Source organism: Vitis vinifera, chromosome 6 (assembly GCF_030704535.1).
Source record: "Vitis vinifera cultivar Pinot Noir 40024 chromosome 6, ASM3070453v1".
In the NCBI taxonomy this organism is placed as follows: Eukaryota; Viridiplantae; Streptophyta; class Magnoliopsida; order Vitales; family Vitaceae; genus Vitis; species Vitis vinifera.
The window spans coordinates 7,438,549-7,453,163 of record NC_081810.1 but is presented as its reverse complement, the minus strand read 5'-3'; the positions used below and the strand labels follow the sequence as shown (position 1 = coordinate 7,453,163).

General features: G+C 39.6%; 3 protein-coding genes across 4 annotated transcripts; 2 read left to right on the top strand and 1 right to left on the bottom strand.

Annotated features, from left to right (window-relative positions):
* Positions 1–1,772: 1,772 nt before the first annotated feature.
* LOC100251798 (omega-3 fatty acid desaturase, chloroplastic) lies at positions 1,773–4,306 on the top strand. The gene is made up of 8 exons (XM_010652591.3): positions 1,773–2,500; positions 2,689–2,778; positions 2,868–2,934; positions 3,019–3,111; positions 3,198–3,383; positions 3,473–3,553; positions 3,654–3,791; positions 3,878–4,306. The coding sequence occupies exons 1-8, from the start codon at positions 2,358–2,360 to the stop codon at positions 4,067–4,069; spliced, it is 990 nt and encodes a 329-aa protein (XP_010650893.2). The 5' UTR covers positions 1,773–2,357; the 3' UTR covers positions 4,070–4,306.
* Positions 4,307–4,960: 654 nt separating this feature from the next.
* On the top strand, positions 4,961–6,916 carry LOC104879528 (uncharacterized). Its single transcript, XM_010652592.3, has 2 exons — positions 4,961–6,390; positions 6,529–6,916. The coding sequence occupies exons 1-2, from the start codon at positions 5,484–5,486 to the stop codon at positions 6,897–6,899; spliced, it is 1,278 nt and encodes a 425-aa protein (XP_010650894.1). The 5' UTR covers positions 4,961–5,483; the 3' UTR covers positions 6,900–6,916.
* Positions 6,917–7,867: 951 nt separating this feature from the next.
* Positions 7,868–11,177, bottom strand: LOC100265670 (zinc finger CCCH domain-containing protein 66). Of its 2 annotated transcripts, none has more exons than XM_010652593.2 (2): positions 10,862–11,177; positions 7,868–10,312 (listed from the first exon to the last, which is right to left on the bottom strand). In XM_010652593.2, exon 2 carries the CDS (start codon positions 10,270–10,272, stop codon positions 8,161–8,163), a length of 2,112 nt encoding a protein of 703 aa, XP_010650895.1. In that variant the 5' UTR covers positions 10,273–10,312; positions 10,862–11,177; the 3' UTR covers positions 7,868–8,160. The 2 variants fall into 2 exon arrangements, with proteins under 2 accessions (XP_010650895.1, XP_010650896.1); XM_010652594.2 differs by having other exon boundaries at positions 7,868–10,264; positions 10,862–11,153.
* Between the last annotated feature and the right edge of the window lie 3,438 nt (positions 11,178–14,615).

The following is a 14,615-nucleotide window of genomic DNA, read 5'->3' as shown; positions in this document are numbered from 1 at the left end:
AGGAGAAGAAGTAATTGACATGGAATTTTCTTTATGTATTCAAGTGCTAAGACACCCATTGAAATTATTTTTGGGAAATAGAGCCAAGGTGGAATTGGTCATTCAATAGTGTTTATGAGTAGAAACAACAATAGTAACAAGAAAGTCCTAACAAATATCAATGGAGTTGAGACTTTTCCTTATAGATAGGGAGATCAATGCCTTGGATGGAAAGTCCATAACACTCAATCCATGCATTCCTCATGAGTTATATTGCTTATACCAAACTATCTTGGACACCTTTTCTTAATCTTGTCATTTTATGAAAAAAGTCCAGGCATTCTTCATGGGTTATATTGCTTATACCAAATTATCTTGGATACCTTTTCTTAATCTTGTCATTTTGTGAAGCTTTCTTATTCTGAATTTTAAGTTTAACAAAAAAAAAAAAGGGAAATCTAGATTATTCAATTTTCTGGAGGAGAAAGGAATTCTTTTTTATATGGTATTGGTGTGAAATACGGTAGAAGATACTCTAGATAGGGCAGTTTTGAGTATGCTATGCCCAGCTTTCCATGAGGCTACTTGAATTTTTATGGCAATCAAAATTTTCCCAGCTGAGTCTCCAATCAATGTTTTATCATGTTTGGATACTGAGAATTTATAATAATGCATGCATCTTCTTCTTGTTTGGGAACAACCCAAGAAGGAGAATTAACGTCTCCAGGAATGGAAAAAATACTGGCTCCTGCTTAGTTGTGATTGTCCACTTGAGTACATCATATGCAGGGAAGACCAGTAATAAATCAGGTAGCCAACTTTAGGCCCAGGTCGGTGTAAATTCCATGAAAAGGGATGAACATACCTGTATTTAAGGCGAAGTCTAGGGAGAAAAAAATCTTGAAATCAAGAATATTCAAAAAAAGGAGGAACAAATTATGCAAAAAAATTATTGTCTTATCTGTCTTTAATGTGTATTCTAGGGCGTGAAAGTCTTGACATCAATAGTCTGGGTGGCAGGAAATGAAATTCAATCTGACTATGATGTGAATTCTAGGGAGCGAAAATCACATTCAGATCCAGGATTGAGCCTATAAATGAAGATTGGTAATCCAAACTGATTCACAAAGAAGAGTGTCAAGTAGTCAGGGTCACTGAAGTGAGGCCACCCAAGAGCAACTTAAAAGATGAGCCAAGGTACATACTCTATGTGTCTCTACAAACAGCATAGACATGTGTGATGTATATGGGCTCTGCGGCTATTTTTTCTGCTTGAGACTTTCCCTTATTGTTTGTGTAAAAGGGTGCGTGTATTTCAAGTCAGGTTTTTCTAAAAGTATCTTTAGGAAAAACATGGAATGCAGGATATTTGCTCTTTCCTTTTTTGGGTTTTCTTTTTCGTTTTTGCTTTCCACCTTGAAGAAAACAGAAAAACTATAAAACCTCAGTGTGATGCTGATGGGGAAATACAAACAATTAGCTATAACCTATTAGGTGAATTGGATCCTAGGATTTTTACATCTCAAACAGACAGTACAGAGTAGGACCAAAAGTGACTCTTGGATTGTGACATTGTAGTGTTGTGATGGGTTAAGCTTTCTTCTATTGTTTGGCCAACAAGAAAAAGAGAGACCTAGGAATTAATTGGGTTTGTTTGGGGCCCACAATGATGTGTGATCACCAAGTGAACACATAATTTAAGTGCACTACACACCATATACTGGAGAAAGATAAATATCATTTCAGTCATTTGGTTTTTCATCAAGTTCTACAGATGGCTTAATTTTTGAAGTTTGAACAGCACAACTGAAACAATCTTATTAGACAGCTATGCCAAAATAATAAAAGGATAAATTGTTAGCTAAAGGGCCAGAATATCAAGTTGATTTAAGCTAAAGTTTTGACACTCCTCACACTTCAAAGGCTTTGATATTATATGAAGTTTCCAATTTAGCTTGCAATTTTAAGCTTTTGGGTCAATTTCTTAAGATTACAATATGTATTGTTAAGAAGTTATGTCTAGTAGTTGAGATGTTTCTGGTTGATCTTAAATAATGGAATAAGCAAGTGGAGATCTGACATGTTTGATTCAAAGGCAAAGGAGCAATGCATGGAGTTCTGGTTCTCTCTTCATCCTTTCAGAGTGCTATATATCTATAACCATCTTTCTTGGCCTTGCAGGCAAGGAACACCTGGGACTTGAAGCAAGCTCTCAACTGAAGGCCTCATCTATCAATGGGGAGAGAGGAGAAGGAAAAGCCATTGATGGAGTTGATGAGGATGATGAATTTGACCCCAGTGCTCCCCCTCCATTCCGGTTGGCTGAGGTCAGAGCTGTTATTCCCAAGCATTGCTGGGTTAAGGATCCATGGAAGTCTATGAGTTATGTTTTCAGGGATTTCATTGTGATTTTTGGACTGGCTATAGCAGCTATATACTTGGACAGATGGGTGGTTTGGCCACTCTACTGGGCTGCCCAGGGAACAATGTTCTGGGCCCTGTTTGTTCTTGGACATGACTGGTAATCACATGGTCTTTACACTTTCTGCTTGGTTGCTGAGAAATGGTAGTAAAAGAAAAGAAAGCAAAACTTGAAATCCTACTTCTTCAGTTTCTTTCAGTAACGTAATATAATTTTACTTTGCTTCTTTTGTTGAGTGCTTTTGGCAATGAACTTGAATGTCCTTTCTTGATTTTTATTTTTTGAAGTGGACATGGAAGCTTTTCTGATAACCCTATGCTGAATAGTATGGTGGGGCACCTCTTACATTCAACAATCCTTGTTCCCTACAATGGATGGTAGGTCACTGACAAACTCAAATTGTTTCATTTTCAAGACGACCCAGATGTTTGATGTATGTCTCAATTATCAATGAATGATGATACAGGAGAATCAGCCACAGAACTCACCATCAGAACCAAGGTCATGTTGAAAATGATGAATCATGGGTTCCAGTAAGATGGTTTATTCTCTTCATTTGGCCATTTCAATATCATAGACTCTTTTCCATATTTCTAATGTCATAAACTTATGTTCAGTTCCCTGAGAAATTATACCGGAGCTTGGATGCTAAAACCCGAACTCTAAGATTCACATTGCCTTTCCCCATGTTTGCATATCCTCTCTACTTGGTGAGAATGCCCCTCTTTCGTTAATCAGATCCATGTCTTATATACTTAAGAATTATTCTTACAACAATTGGATGCTTTCATTGCAGTGGTATAGAAGCCCTGGAAAGGAAGGCTCCCACTTCAATCCTTACAGTGATATGTTCCCAATCAGTGAAAGAAAGGCCGTGCTCACTTCAACTGTATGCTGGTCTATAATGGTTGCTCTGCTTCTTGTTCTATCCTTTGTTGCCGGTCCTGTCCAAGTGCTTAAGCTCTATGGTGTCCCCTATTGGGTATGCAAAATTTATCCCTTTCATGTCGATGAACTTCTTGAATTAGTCGATCTCATTTACTGTCCTCTTGATTCCACCTCTATTTGCAGGTTTTCATCATGTGGTTGGACTTTGTCACTTATCTGCAGCACCATGGCTATGAGCAAAAACTTCCCTGGTACCGTGGCAAGGTACTGATAATTGCATCCCCTGCTCGACAAAAAGCCTTAAATTCTACTTGGATTTTTCTTGTTTAACTGCAACTAGAATGGATGTCTTTGTGTGGAACAGGAATGGAGCTATTTGAGGGGAGGGCTAACGACGGTTGATCGTGACTATGGATGGTTTAATAGCATCCAACATAACACTGGCACGCATGTTATACACCATCTCTTCCCCCAAATCCCACACTATCACTTAATAGAAGCGGTACCAACTCCATTAATGAAATTCCCAGTGGAAAACACTCTTAACTTCAAGAGCTTATTCTAACTGTTTGATGTTCTTGCCTGCAGACAGAGGCTGCAAAGCCAGTGCTTGGAAAATACTACAGAGAACCTAAAAAATCTGGGCCCATTCCAGCTCACTTGGTCAAGACTCTAATCAAAAGCATGAAGGAAGACCACTATGTTAGTGATACTGGAGACATTTTGTACTATCAGACTGATCCTGAGCTGTATCCATCCTCTCATTACAAGTCCAACTGAAGTTTAGAGAGCTCAACACCAAGAGATGAAACCATCTTGCAGCTGTTTCATTCCACTATTACTACTGAAAATTAGTATAATCTGTAATAGCATTTTCAAAGGCTTGTTCTCTGCAATAAGGGTCCCTACTAGAATTACAGGGGATAAAGGGATGATAACCCGAGTTTGATGATTGTAGAATGTTCTCTCAAATGCATTTGGAACTTCAGCTAGCAATGCAATCAATTATGAGTACTATATCTCCATGAGTGAATGAATTACTTATCATATGAACAATGAATTGAGACCTAGTACATATAAGTTGGGTACCATGACAGTAGGTCTTGCAACAAAGGCACCACTGCCTAGAGTTGGCTGTCAACTTCACCAAAAATTCTCCATAACGCCCTATATTTAACAAGCTAGCAACATGTTATGGCACAGAGTCATTAATCCCCCCCACAAAAAGAGAAATATTCGAAGTGCAGCCACTCCATTTGAAAATTCAGAGTAACTAGACTCAGTAAGGGCATGTCCTAACCCCACTAGAAATTCACACTCAACTTTCTTATTCTATCGTAAAGTAGATGGTCAAGATGGATGGAGCCTAGGCCCTTTAATGTTTGTCCTTTAAAGGGGCCAAAGAAGTTCAAAAAATGAACACATTAATCAAATGGAGCTATTTGTTGACACCACGTGTAGCTTGGAAAAAAGTGTATATGCCAAATTGTATGTAAAATATATAAGAATATATAAAGCCCTTGTATTTTTTTTTTGGGGGGGGGGGGGGGAGGGGGGGTGGTGGTTTCCAACCACAAAGTAGATGAAACACAAGTTCAGAGGTGGTCGGTGGGGAGCAATGCATAAACCAGCAGAGCCAAACACACTATTATCCCTTTTGACATCAGTGGCCCAGTTTGAACAACCTAGAGTCAGCAACTGCAGCTGCAACCCAGAGAAGAAGAATGGTACAGCAAAAGAATATGGTCAGCTCAGCCTCACCCCAGTCCTGACACAACCCACAGAGCCCCATGTCTATGGCTATTGGCTGATACATTACAGTCTGCAAAAGACTCTCTCAATCGGTGGTGCACTCCCTGCAGACACTGCCTAAGGAAAACTCAAATGAGGCCAAAACCAAAATCCTAGCCTTTCTTTCTTTCTTTATTTATTTTTTTGGCTGGAGACAACATTTTTTGCCGAAAATTGACTCTACAAAGCCAGTGGGAGCATACCCTTTTCTCTGTGTCACCCTCATTACCATTCAAACACAAAGCCCGCCACCTCTCTCTCTCTCTCTCTGTACAATTCAAATCTTACCCTTTTCGCCATTCCTTTTTTGGTGACAGCACTGTTCTTTTGTTGAAATTCAGCAAACCCAACTTATATTTTTCTCTTTCACAACCCTTACTGTCCCTCTTTTTTGGTGTTTGGTATGAAGTTCTTATCGTCTTCCTCCTCTTCCTCCTCTTCTTCCACTGCCTCTTTCAATGCAAATATGTGCAATTCAAGGAATGCCACTGCCGGGTGCTTTGCCAGCGTCTTGCGGCGGCTTCTTTGCTCTGGTAGTCTCCCTACACACCCTTCTGATCACATTAGAGATTCTGGCTTAGTAGTGTTTGGTAAGGACGAAAATTTGAAGGCTGGGGAGAAGATGGAGGGTGTAGCCACGCCCGGGATAGTAGCAAGGCTAATGGGGTTGGATTCGATGCCAGAGATCAACTTGGTTTGCAGTCAGATAAAAGGCAATTCAATTGTGCGAAGCAGATCCATGAATTCTATGGATTGCTGGCCAGACTCTGAGGCAATGCAGGGAAAGCATCGTCGGGTCAAGTCCTCATTGTCGTTTCGAGAGACACCAGTGTTCTTTGAGATGGAAAATGAGGAGTACTTGTTGCTCAGCTTCGGGAATGAAGGTGAAACCAAGAAATTGAGACAGAAAGAGAGGAAATGCGAGATGGGTTCTGGAGGATTGAGGCAGAGAACCAGAGAGAGATGTGGAAACAAGAACACTAGAAGACAGCGTGTGTCTGAGAAGAAGGATAAGGAAGATGGCGATGCTAGAAAGAATGTCCCAATTGGGAAGGAGAATACCAACAGGAGGGTCTCTGATCAGCCTTCTCAGATGGTATGCAACAATGGCGAAGTTAAAGACTTTCCTGCACAAGATTCCTTCAAAAAACCACAAGTTTCCTCAGAGGATGGAGCAAAGCTAAGGGACAAAAAGAAGAGTCGTTCTGCAACTAAGAAAGTAGAGCCTGAGTGCAGTTCCGAAAATTCAAGCCCAGTCTCTGTTCTTGATTTTGGTGAATGTATTAATGATCCAGAACTTCCTATACCAGGTTTGTTTCCTCAATTCAACTTTACACTTCTCATCTTTGGGCTAAGAGATTGATAATTTGCTTTAGTTCTTCTCTTGGATACTATAATTCATGAAATTCATCTCCTAAACTACTCTCCCTCTGAAACATTTATAACAGAAGAAAATCTCAAGTCTACTGATTCAAGTTCAAGAAGGAAACTATCACCTGAACTGGAAAATTACGAGCACCCATCTTCAGAAAACGCCAGTAGTTCAATTGGTGATGATGGGGAAGCAAAGAAAATTGAAGGGAAATGCACTGGATCAAGGAAGACAGCTTGCCATGGCCAGAAATACTTGGGCATGTGGGTTGAAATCTGCAGGTTGGCTGGGGGAGAGATGATGGAATCCAGCTGGTTATACAATGAAATAAAGAAGCATGAAGATTTTGAAGATCTTGGTGCAGATTTCGGATTACACATCCTGGATGGATTGTTACAAGAACTAGTAGATCACCTTTGTGAACTTCCCATGAAAATTTTTTTGTAAAATTTGAATCTTCTGTATATTGTGCATTAGAATAAACTCTACAGAGAGAGAGAGTATTTTCAATACATAAATACTTTTAATTTAGTCAAAGAGGTAGCTTAATGAACAAATATGAGGGTTAGTTTAATAGGCCTTATTTTCAAATTAAGCATGTTTTTAAATCTCTGTACGAGGACTACTAAAAGAATATTTTCCAGGTTGCAGACTAGGCGTATTGCTTTATTACTTAAAATTTAAAGTGGAAAAGCTAGTTGAAAACCACCCAAAAGCATTCTTCTCCAATTAACTCCAAAAGTTAAAGGTAAGAAACCATCAGTAGCTATCAGAGGGTTGCTTTCAGTAGTTTCTCAATGGGCTTTCTATGAGATGCAAATGCGGATCAAACTTTCAATTTCTGCATCATTAAGAAATGGAGGTGGGCGGATTAGGGGCCAAGAAACCCTAGGTAGTTTGGAAAACAGACTTTTCTTCTCTTGAGTGCTCATTCCACTACCAGTTGCCCAACAAAAAGAACCAAGAAGTGCTACCAGGAACTGTTGAATCTTTTCCCCCATCGACACCCATGAAGCCAATGAACCTCATGCCAAAAGTAACCCACAATATACCAAAAGCTAATGGTTGGACTGTAAACAGTGGGCGAAGATGGAATTGCATTGTAAGATTCATCCATGAACTTTCAGATGAGAAACTGCATATTTGATAAAATTCTAGCAGGAAGCTGCAAGCCAAGCTCCAAGAACTGTGCAGCAAGCACCCTCCAAATGGTAAGAAAAAATAACTCATCAAAACAGGGATGAAGAGGGAAACAGAAAACTTGGAACAAGTAATCAATTTTACAGCTGCCTGTACATTAGATAAAATGTATACAATCCCATGAACCAATAAAATGAGATGCCTCCAGACCAGATACCGTCATCACATTGGGATTAGGCAGTGCTAACTCAAACAAATCATTGAACTCACTGACAGAAGATAATACTTCCCACATCAGATTTCTACTAGAATGAATATAATCTCCAATGGAGAGGCAAAAGGAACAAAAAGAAAAAGACAGAAAAATCTATTTATTATGAAGAACCTGATATTGGTATAGGCAGGACCTTTTCATCCTGCCCAAGTTCTTTGTTTTCTCCCTTCGGGTATATTTTGTTCTTTCTGCATTTCCTTCCAACTACGTATGGTGAATATCAATAAAAATTAATAAATGAAAACAAGCTTGTTAAAAAGTTAAATTAACTGATGTGGGGATTAATATTTGCTTTCATGCCACCATCTGCTCCTGCTCCACGCACAACTGCTCGACCCAAGGTGGGAGTATCTCAGAACCTCCACTATTGAGATGATATTGATGCTGCTCCTCATAACCGAATTGCCCAGGTCTTGCTGATGGGGCTTCCTTCACCAGGGACTGAACCCAAGACACATCTGGCTCATCCGCAGCTGCTGGCACAGAGGCTGCTTGTGCTGCATAACTGCTGCCATTGCTTCTGAACCCAAAAGAAGCCGATTTCCTCAGCTTGTTCAGCTCCTCTCCCTGAATACCCCAGTCTAATTTGCCATCAGGTGAGCCCCAATCAGAAAGTGGGGAAGGCACTACAGCTGCAGAAGAAGCAGATGAAGAAAACCCAGAATGACGGTTAGCAGCACTTCGCTCAATGAAACTCTGGCTCCGCTTTGCAAAGGCAGCTGCCCTTGAATTCAAAACTGCTGCTGTCGCAGAGCCAGATGGGTCCATCCCAAATGATGCTGACCCTCTGACAGGTGAAGATGAGAGGCTCGCAGGGTAGCTCGAGCGGAGCTGCTGATTAATGTTCTGGCGCATCTGTATTCCAGTGGGAGACTGCAGCTGGGGTGCTGCAGCATCCATTGAAAGTCCCTGTAATTGAGGCAAAATTGTAGGATCGAGAGATCCAAAAATATCTTCAAGGTTAGTCGGCTTCATTCCTCCAAGCCTATTTAATTCTCCAATTAGATCTCCAGAGGAGGCCGCAAAAGCTGCAGAAGTGTTCAGGCCACTGTTCCAGCTGGATGGGGAAGAAAGTCCAGCCATTTCATCCATCAACTGCTGCTGCCGGCGACGATGACTTTCTAGCCCAAGAACATCCAAATCCATGTCCCTAGCACTTAATGAAGATTTCAACCTGCTACCAGAAAGCTGCAGGTTAGGAGGTATGATGTTAGGCTGGTTCTGCCACATGGTTCCACCCATAGGAGAAGACACTCCGGAGGGTGTCATAGGTGGTGTTGAAGTAGGAGGCATCAAGACAGACGAAGAACCAAGGGCAAGCGGGCTAATTGGAGACATGTCCAAAGAAGAAGCTCCCACTGAGAATGATCTGGGAGATGGCACTGCTGAACCTGTGGAAGCATACAACGGGCGAAGCTCTTCAGGCTTGTGAGCAAAGAAACAAACCCTTCTAGTGCACCCAGTCTCATCTTTGCAGAGACGGGTCCGATACTGGGCTGGATGAAGCCAGCACTCAAAAATTCCATGAGCATACTCACAGGCATCCCCCTGCCGGCAGCTCCCCTTTCGGAACTCTGGGCAGGGAACACAGCTGTAATGATATTTCCGTGGATCACGCCTCCTCGCGTTTTCCCCTGGGTGTACAAACGGACACTCTGTCCAATCGTGAGAGTAAGCCCTTGAGCAAGGCTTTACCTTGAATGTGTACATTCTGAACTCATCTGTCCCATATATACCATTTTTAATGTCTGGAAGAGAGAGATCAACAGGATACTCTTTCTTCTCAGGAGTCCCATAAACCCGTTGAACTGAAATCTCTTGCTGTTGCTGCTCTTCCATGTCATCCACCGTTTGATCAGACAATACACATGCTTCCCCAATACTACTACTACCCTTCAGCATGACCTCCACAGCCTTCTTCCTTGAATTGAAGGTCAAGCTAAGGATAGGAGCAATAAGATCTCCGGGCCGGTTCCCCCTAGCATCAACACAATTAGCATCTGCAGAAGCATCAAGCAAGAGCTTCACAACCTCAGGCAGGGAAGCTGAGGCACCTGCAACAGCACAGTGAAGAGCAGTGGCACCGTCCGAACCACAAGCTCTGTTAACATCAACACGGTTGGTTGCAAGGATATAATTCAAAACTTCCTTGCTTCCGAACATGGCAGCGATCATGAGGGGTGTCCTCTCTTCAAACCCCATCTTCTTAGACCCATTTCTCCTCCCATACCAAAAGCTGGCCTCATCAACATCACGGCCCTCTTCTTCAACAGCAGTTCTAAAGCCAATCAGATCATTGGCAGCAGATAATTCCAGCAAAAGAGAAAAATTACAGCAAAACGCCTCCTGTTTCTGAACTTCACCCTCCATGGTGGGACAGAGTTTCCTCTTGGAACCACTGCACATGGAAAGCTCTTTCTCCGTAAGACCTCCACAAAGTCTCTTTCTACAAAATTATAAAAGAAATATACTCATAAATGACAAGAAATGGGCATTTTTCTTACAAAAACTACTAGCAAAATTAACGTATGAAACTTAAAAACCTTCATAAGGGGTTTGGAGAAGAAATATTTCTGTAAAAAGAAAGTGTCTCCAGTTTCCTAATTATAAAAAGAAACCTTCTTTTGTGAAATCAAAAACAAACAAAATCAAAGGCCAGCATAAATTTTCAATCTTCAACCATCCAACCCTAAACTCAAACCCAAACCAGCTATGAATCAACCAAACACGAAACAGAAACTGAATACAAATACGCCAAATTTCCCCATCGTTTGGTCGCCAAGAAAAACAAGGAAAACCGCCCAAAATCAAATCAGAGAGCCCGAACACTCTTCCTTTTCAGTACCCAGAAAAAATAAGTAAATAACAGAGCCAAATATAATTCTCAGCCAAGTAATCCCCATCCTTTTTTCCACATTTTCTCGCCCACCAAACAGAACACCAACTCCTCAACGCAAAGAACATAAACCATAAAGAAAATAAAGAGCCAACATACCTCAAACCCCACTTGCAGAAATGCCACACCACTAGCCAAACCCCAGAGGAAGAGAAGAAAAAAATTGAAACCTGGTTCAATGAACGCAGGCTCTGGTTTTTCACCTCTGCTTTTAACTACGCAAAGATCAAGACTTGTAGAGAGAGAGTCTGGAGAGAGAAAGTGAAGAAAGAGGAAAAAACAGAGCGAGATAAAGAGAGACTTTTCTCGGGTCAAAAAGCCTAGCCCACCACAACGAAACTACCACCTCCGTGCGCCACCCCCACCACCGCCTGCTTTTTCTTCTCATTCCCTTTCCCTCTAAAAAAGAAACTCAAATTCAAATTCAGATGAAATGCAAATGCAAATGCAAATGCAAGTGAAATTCACGTGGGTCCACATGGAATTTAATATCTAACCTTCTCGAGTCCTAGAACGCCACGTGTACGATCATCCACTGCGACGCCCCCCACCGGATCGAGATTCCTCAGGTCACGCTTTTCGCGTTTCTTTCCTCTCTCCCTTTCTTTGTTTTCTGGGTGGCGACGTGGCAGTACTTACACCGTCCGCGAGTGTGTCCGTTACTGGGATATTCTACTGTCACCGTCTTTGTTTGTGGCCGGCGTTGATTGACTGGTGACAGTGGTGGAGAAAGCGGTGAGTGACTCTATCACTGCCCACCGAGAAAGTGTTGAGGGTATCGACCGACCGGTCACATCCAGCTCGGAGCCTCCTATGAGTCTTCTAGAAGCTCTCATGCCAAGCTTTTTCAATTTTAGTCAAAAATAAATAACATTATTTTTATCTTATAAAAATTATAAAAAAAAAACATTATTATTAAATTTAAGAATAATAATATTATTCATATCATTTTTCTATTTTTTATGTCTAGTGTCACGACATAAAAAAAGCTTACATATTCCTTATTTTGACTCATTTTGGACCCAATGATCTCCACACTCACCTAATTGCTTATTAATGTCGATGAACTTTGGTGCTTGTGTTTCTTTAAAAATCATTGTGTAAATTTATGAATTTATAGGGGCTTAATCTAAAAAGTAGGCTGGGATTGAAATTTCCAATGGTTTTTCCTAGTTAGCCCACCAATGAAAAAGACAAAGAAGGGTAGGCACCCACACACAGGGATGTGTACCTCTGTACCCCCACAATGGGAAATGGGATAATTGAAATAGCCTAAATAATTTCCCCAAACAATGCACCCATTTTGTCAAATTTGGTGGCTCAAAACCTATTCTCACCACCAAATCCCTTTTCTCCTCCTACTACTACTTTGCATTATTGCCACATTCTTTTTATAATTTTTTCGAAAGAAAATAAGTAATTTTCTATAAAAATAAAAAACTATAAGTACTTGCTTTTGTCCTCCATAAGCAAAAGTTGAAGTTAGAATTATTTTTTTCCTATTTATTTTAGGAGTATATTTTTAAAATAGATTAATATAAAACTTTATAAAAAAAAATGATTATGTTATAAAACTTCTTTGTTGGACCTAAGCTCCTCCCCCCTCCCAACAACACCCTTGCCCTCACCCTTCGGGTTTGAATTCAAACTCATAATCTCGATTCTAATATCAAAGTAGGAATTCAAGTACTACCAATTTTTTTTAAAAAAATTATTATAAAAAAAGACACATATTTTAATCTTATAACATATTCATTAAAAAGTCCACGACATTCAAACACAAAAAAGTTAATGGATATGACTAGTCTTTCATCTGTCAATATTATCTAATTTGATCCAATTATTTATTTATTTATGCTTAATTGTTATTTCCTTGCAACTAAATTTTATTTTATAACAATAGATTTCATCACTATATATGTATATATTATTCCTCTAAATAAATGGATTCTAAATATTTAAATAAAAAAATCTCTCGTTGTTGGGGATATTATTGATGTCTTTAATTTTTTTTAATTCATTATAATATTTTCCTTAAAAAAATAAGAAAAAGTTCATTTCTAAAAACAATTTATTTGCGTATTTTATTTCTAAAAAATAAACATTTAAAATAAAATAATTTTTCTCCCAAATCCAACCATTCAATCGAAGGACCAGTATGAAAATATCAAAGCCAAGAAGTTCTCTTATGCAATTAAAAGAAACTAGGAGGACCAAATTTTAAGAAGAAAAGGTGGCAGGAATTTGAAATTCGGGTCCAAGACAAGGACTAGTAAACACTTATTTCCGAAAGGATAAGCATAAGGCCAAACGTCAGAAGGAAAATATGATAACTACAAGCAGAAAGACGTCTTAAGCGTCCTTACATCATATGCAGCCTCCGTTTGACTGACTTGTCATTTTCATTTTCCAATCAACGGGTCAAACCGTTTGGACGGCTCAGATTACATGTAGTGCCAATTGAAGATTAAATCTCAGCATGGGCTGCCTCACATTGGGCCCACCAACAAAACATCAAGGCACTATTGGGTGGGCCCAAATGTGTCACCCACTCTCAGCCCACCACCAATTTTCTCATTAAGTAAAGGTTTGGAAAAATATGAGTTGATGAGCTTGACTTTTTCTCACTTTATTTTAATAATTAATCTTACAAAGAGATAACGTTATTGATTTTTTTTTTTTTTTCCCACTATGAGAGTCACGTGTCGTTTTCCTTAGTATATAAAATTTAAAATATATACGTTTGATTCTTTGAATAAATAGTTTGACCAGTCAAATTAAGAAGCAAAAAAAAAAAAAATTATTATAGGATTTAGGAAAATGATGACATCAGCACTGAGGTGGGGAGTTATGAAGTCATTTAATGTAGTCCATAACTTGATGGCATCCAATTGAAACCCTTGTGCCATCAAAGAAATTAAAATCTCTGACACCCTCTAATATTGGAAGCCTTTATTTACTTCTGCATTTTTATAATTGTGGACTTTTTGAAAACATTTTTTAGTTCAAAAATGTTTTTAAAAAATATTACCAAACAAAATTACTGTCAGAATACAAACTTTTTAAATGACATTCAATGTGTGAAGTGTGAACCAAAAATTAAGTCTCAAGTTAGAAAGTGGAATATAGAAATAAAAATAAAAATAAAAGAAAAGTTGAAAATTGAAAGCAGCTAGCTTCAAAGGCGGGAAGGGCAGAAGGGCACCAGAATTTGGACTTCTGAGTTCTGAGACATGTCACATGTGCCTAAGAGCTAAGACTGGATAAGGCAATAACTGTGCAACACGTGTATGAATGCAATATACTATGGTAGGCCACGAAACAGGTGAGATGACTCCACTTCTCTTCTCACACCTCACCCTGTTTAGTTTTTTCCATTACTTTTGGTTGCACCCATTTTTCATGCAGCCAATCTTATCAACAGACACGTATGACAGAGGACTTCCCCGGTTTCCATTTTTTAAATTTCCTTTTTTATTATTATTTTGACTGGGCCTATGGAATGATGATAGGCCCAAGGACCATTTGGAACTGGAGAGTTTGGGCTGGGCTTTTATAGATTTTGGGCCAATTTATAATGGGCTGAGCAAGCCCACTGCAGTTCCTCCGGCACCTCTGCTACCACCATTGCCACCAAGCTGATGGGCGCAACACCACTGCTCCATTAGGGTGCAAGTGAAAACCGAAGAACTGATAGAACCGATCAAAACCGACTAGATCGATTCAATTTTCAATAACCATGAACTTGATTCAGTTTTGTAATTATGGAAACCTACTTAATTGATTTGTTTTTTAGTTTATTTGTCTCCTCCTAACCAAATCAATATTTCAACGTTTACATTTCTTATAATTT

Bases quoted from the DNA above. Each gene is read 5' to 3' on its own strand.
- LOC100251798 (XM_010652591.3), top strand. From the start codon at position 2,358: ATGAGTTATGTTTTCAGGGATTTCATTGTGATTTTTGGACTGGCTATA. The intron at 2,501-2,688 runs GTAATCACATGG...TATTTTTTGAAG, and splicing joins TTTGTTCTTGGACATGACTG to TGGACATGGAAGCTTTTCTG. The intron at 2,779-2,867 runs GTAGGTCACTGA...ATGATGATACAG, and splicing joins CTTGTTCCCTACAATGGATG to GAGAATCAGCCACAGAACTC.
- LOC104879528 (XM_010652592.3), top strand. From the start codon at position 5,484: ATGAAGTTCTTATCGTCTTCCTCCTCTTCCTCCTCTTCTTCCACTGCC. The intron at 6,391-6,528 runs GTTTGTTTCCTC...CATTTATAACAG, and splicing joins TCCAGAACTTCCTATACCAG to AAGAAAATCTCAAGTCTACT.
- LOC100265670 (XM_010652593.2), bottom strand. From the start codon at position 10,272: ATGTGCAGTGGTTCCAAGAGGAAACTCTGTCCCACCATGGAGGGTGAA.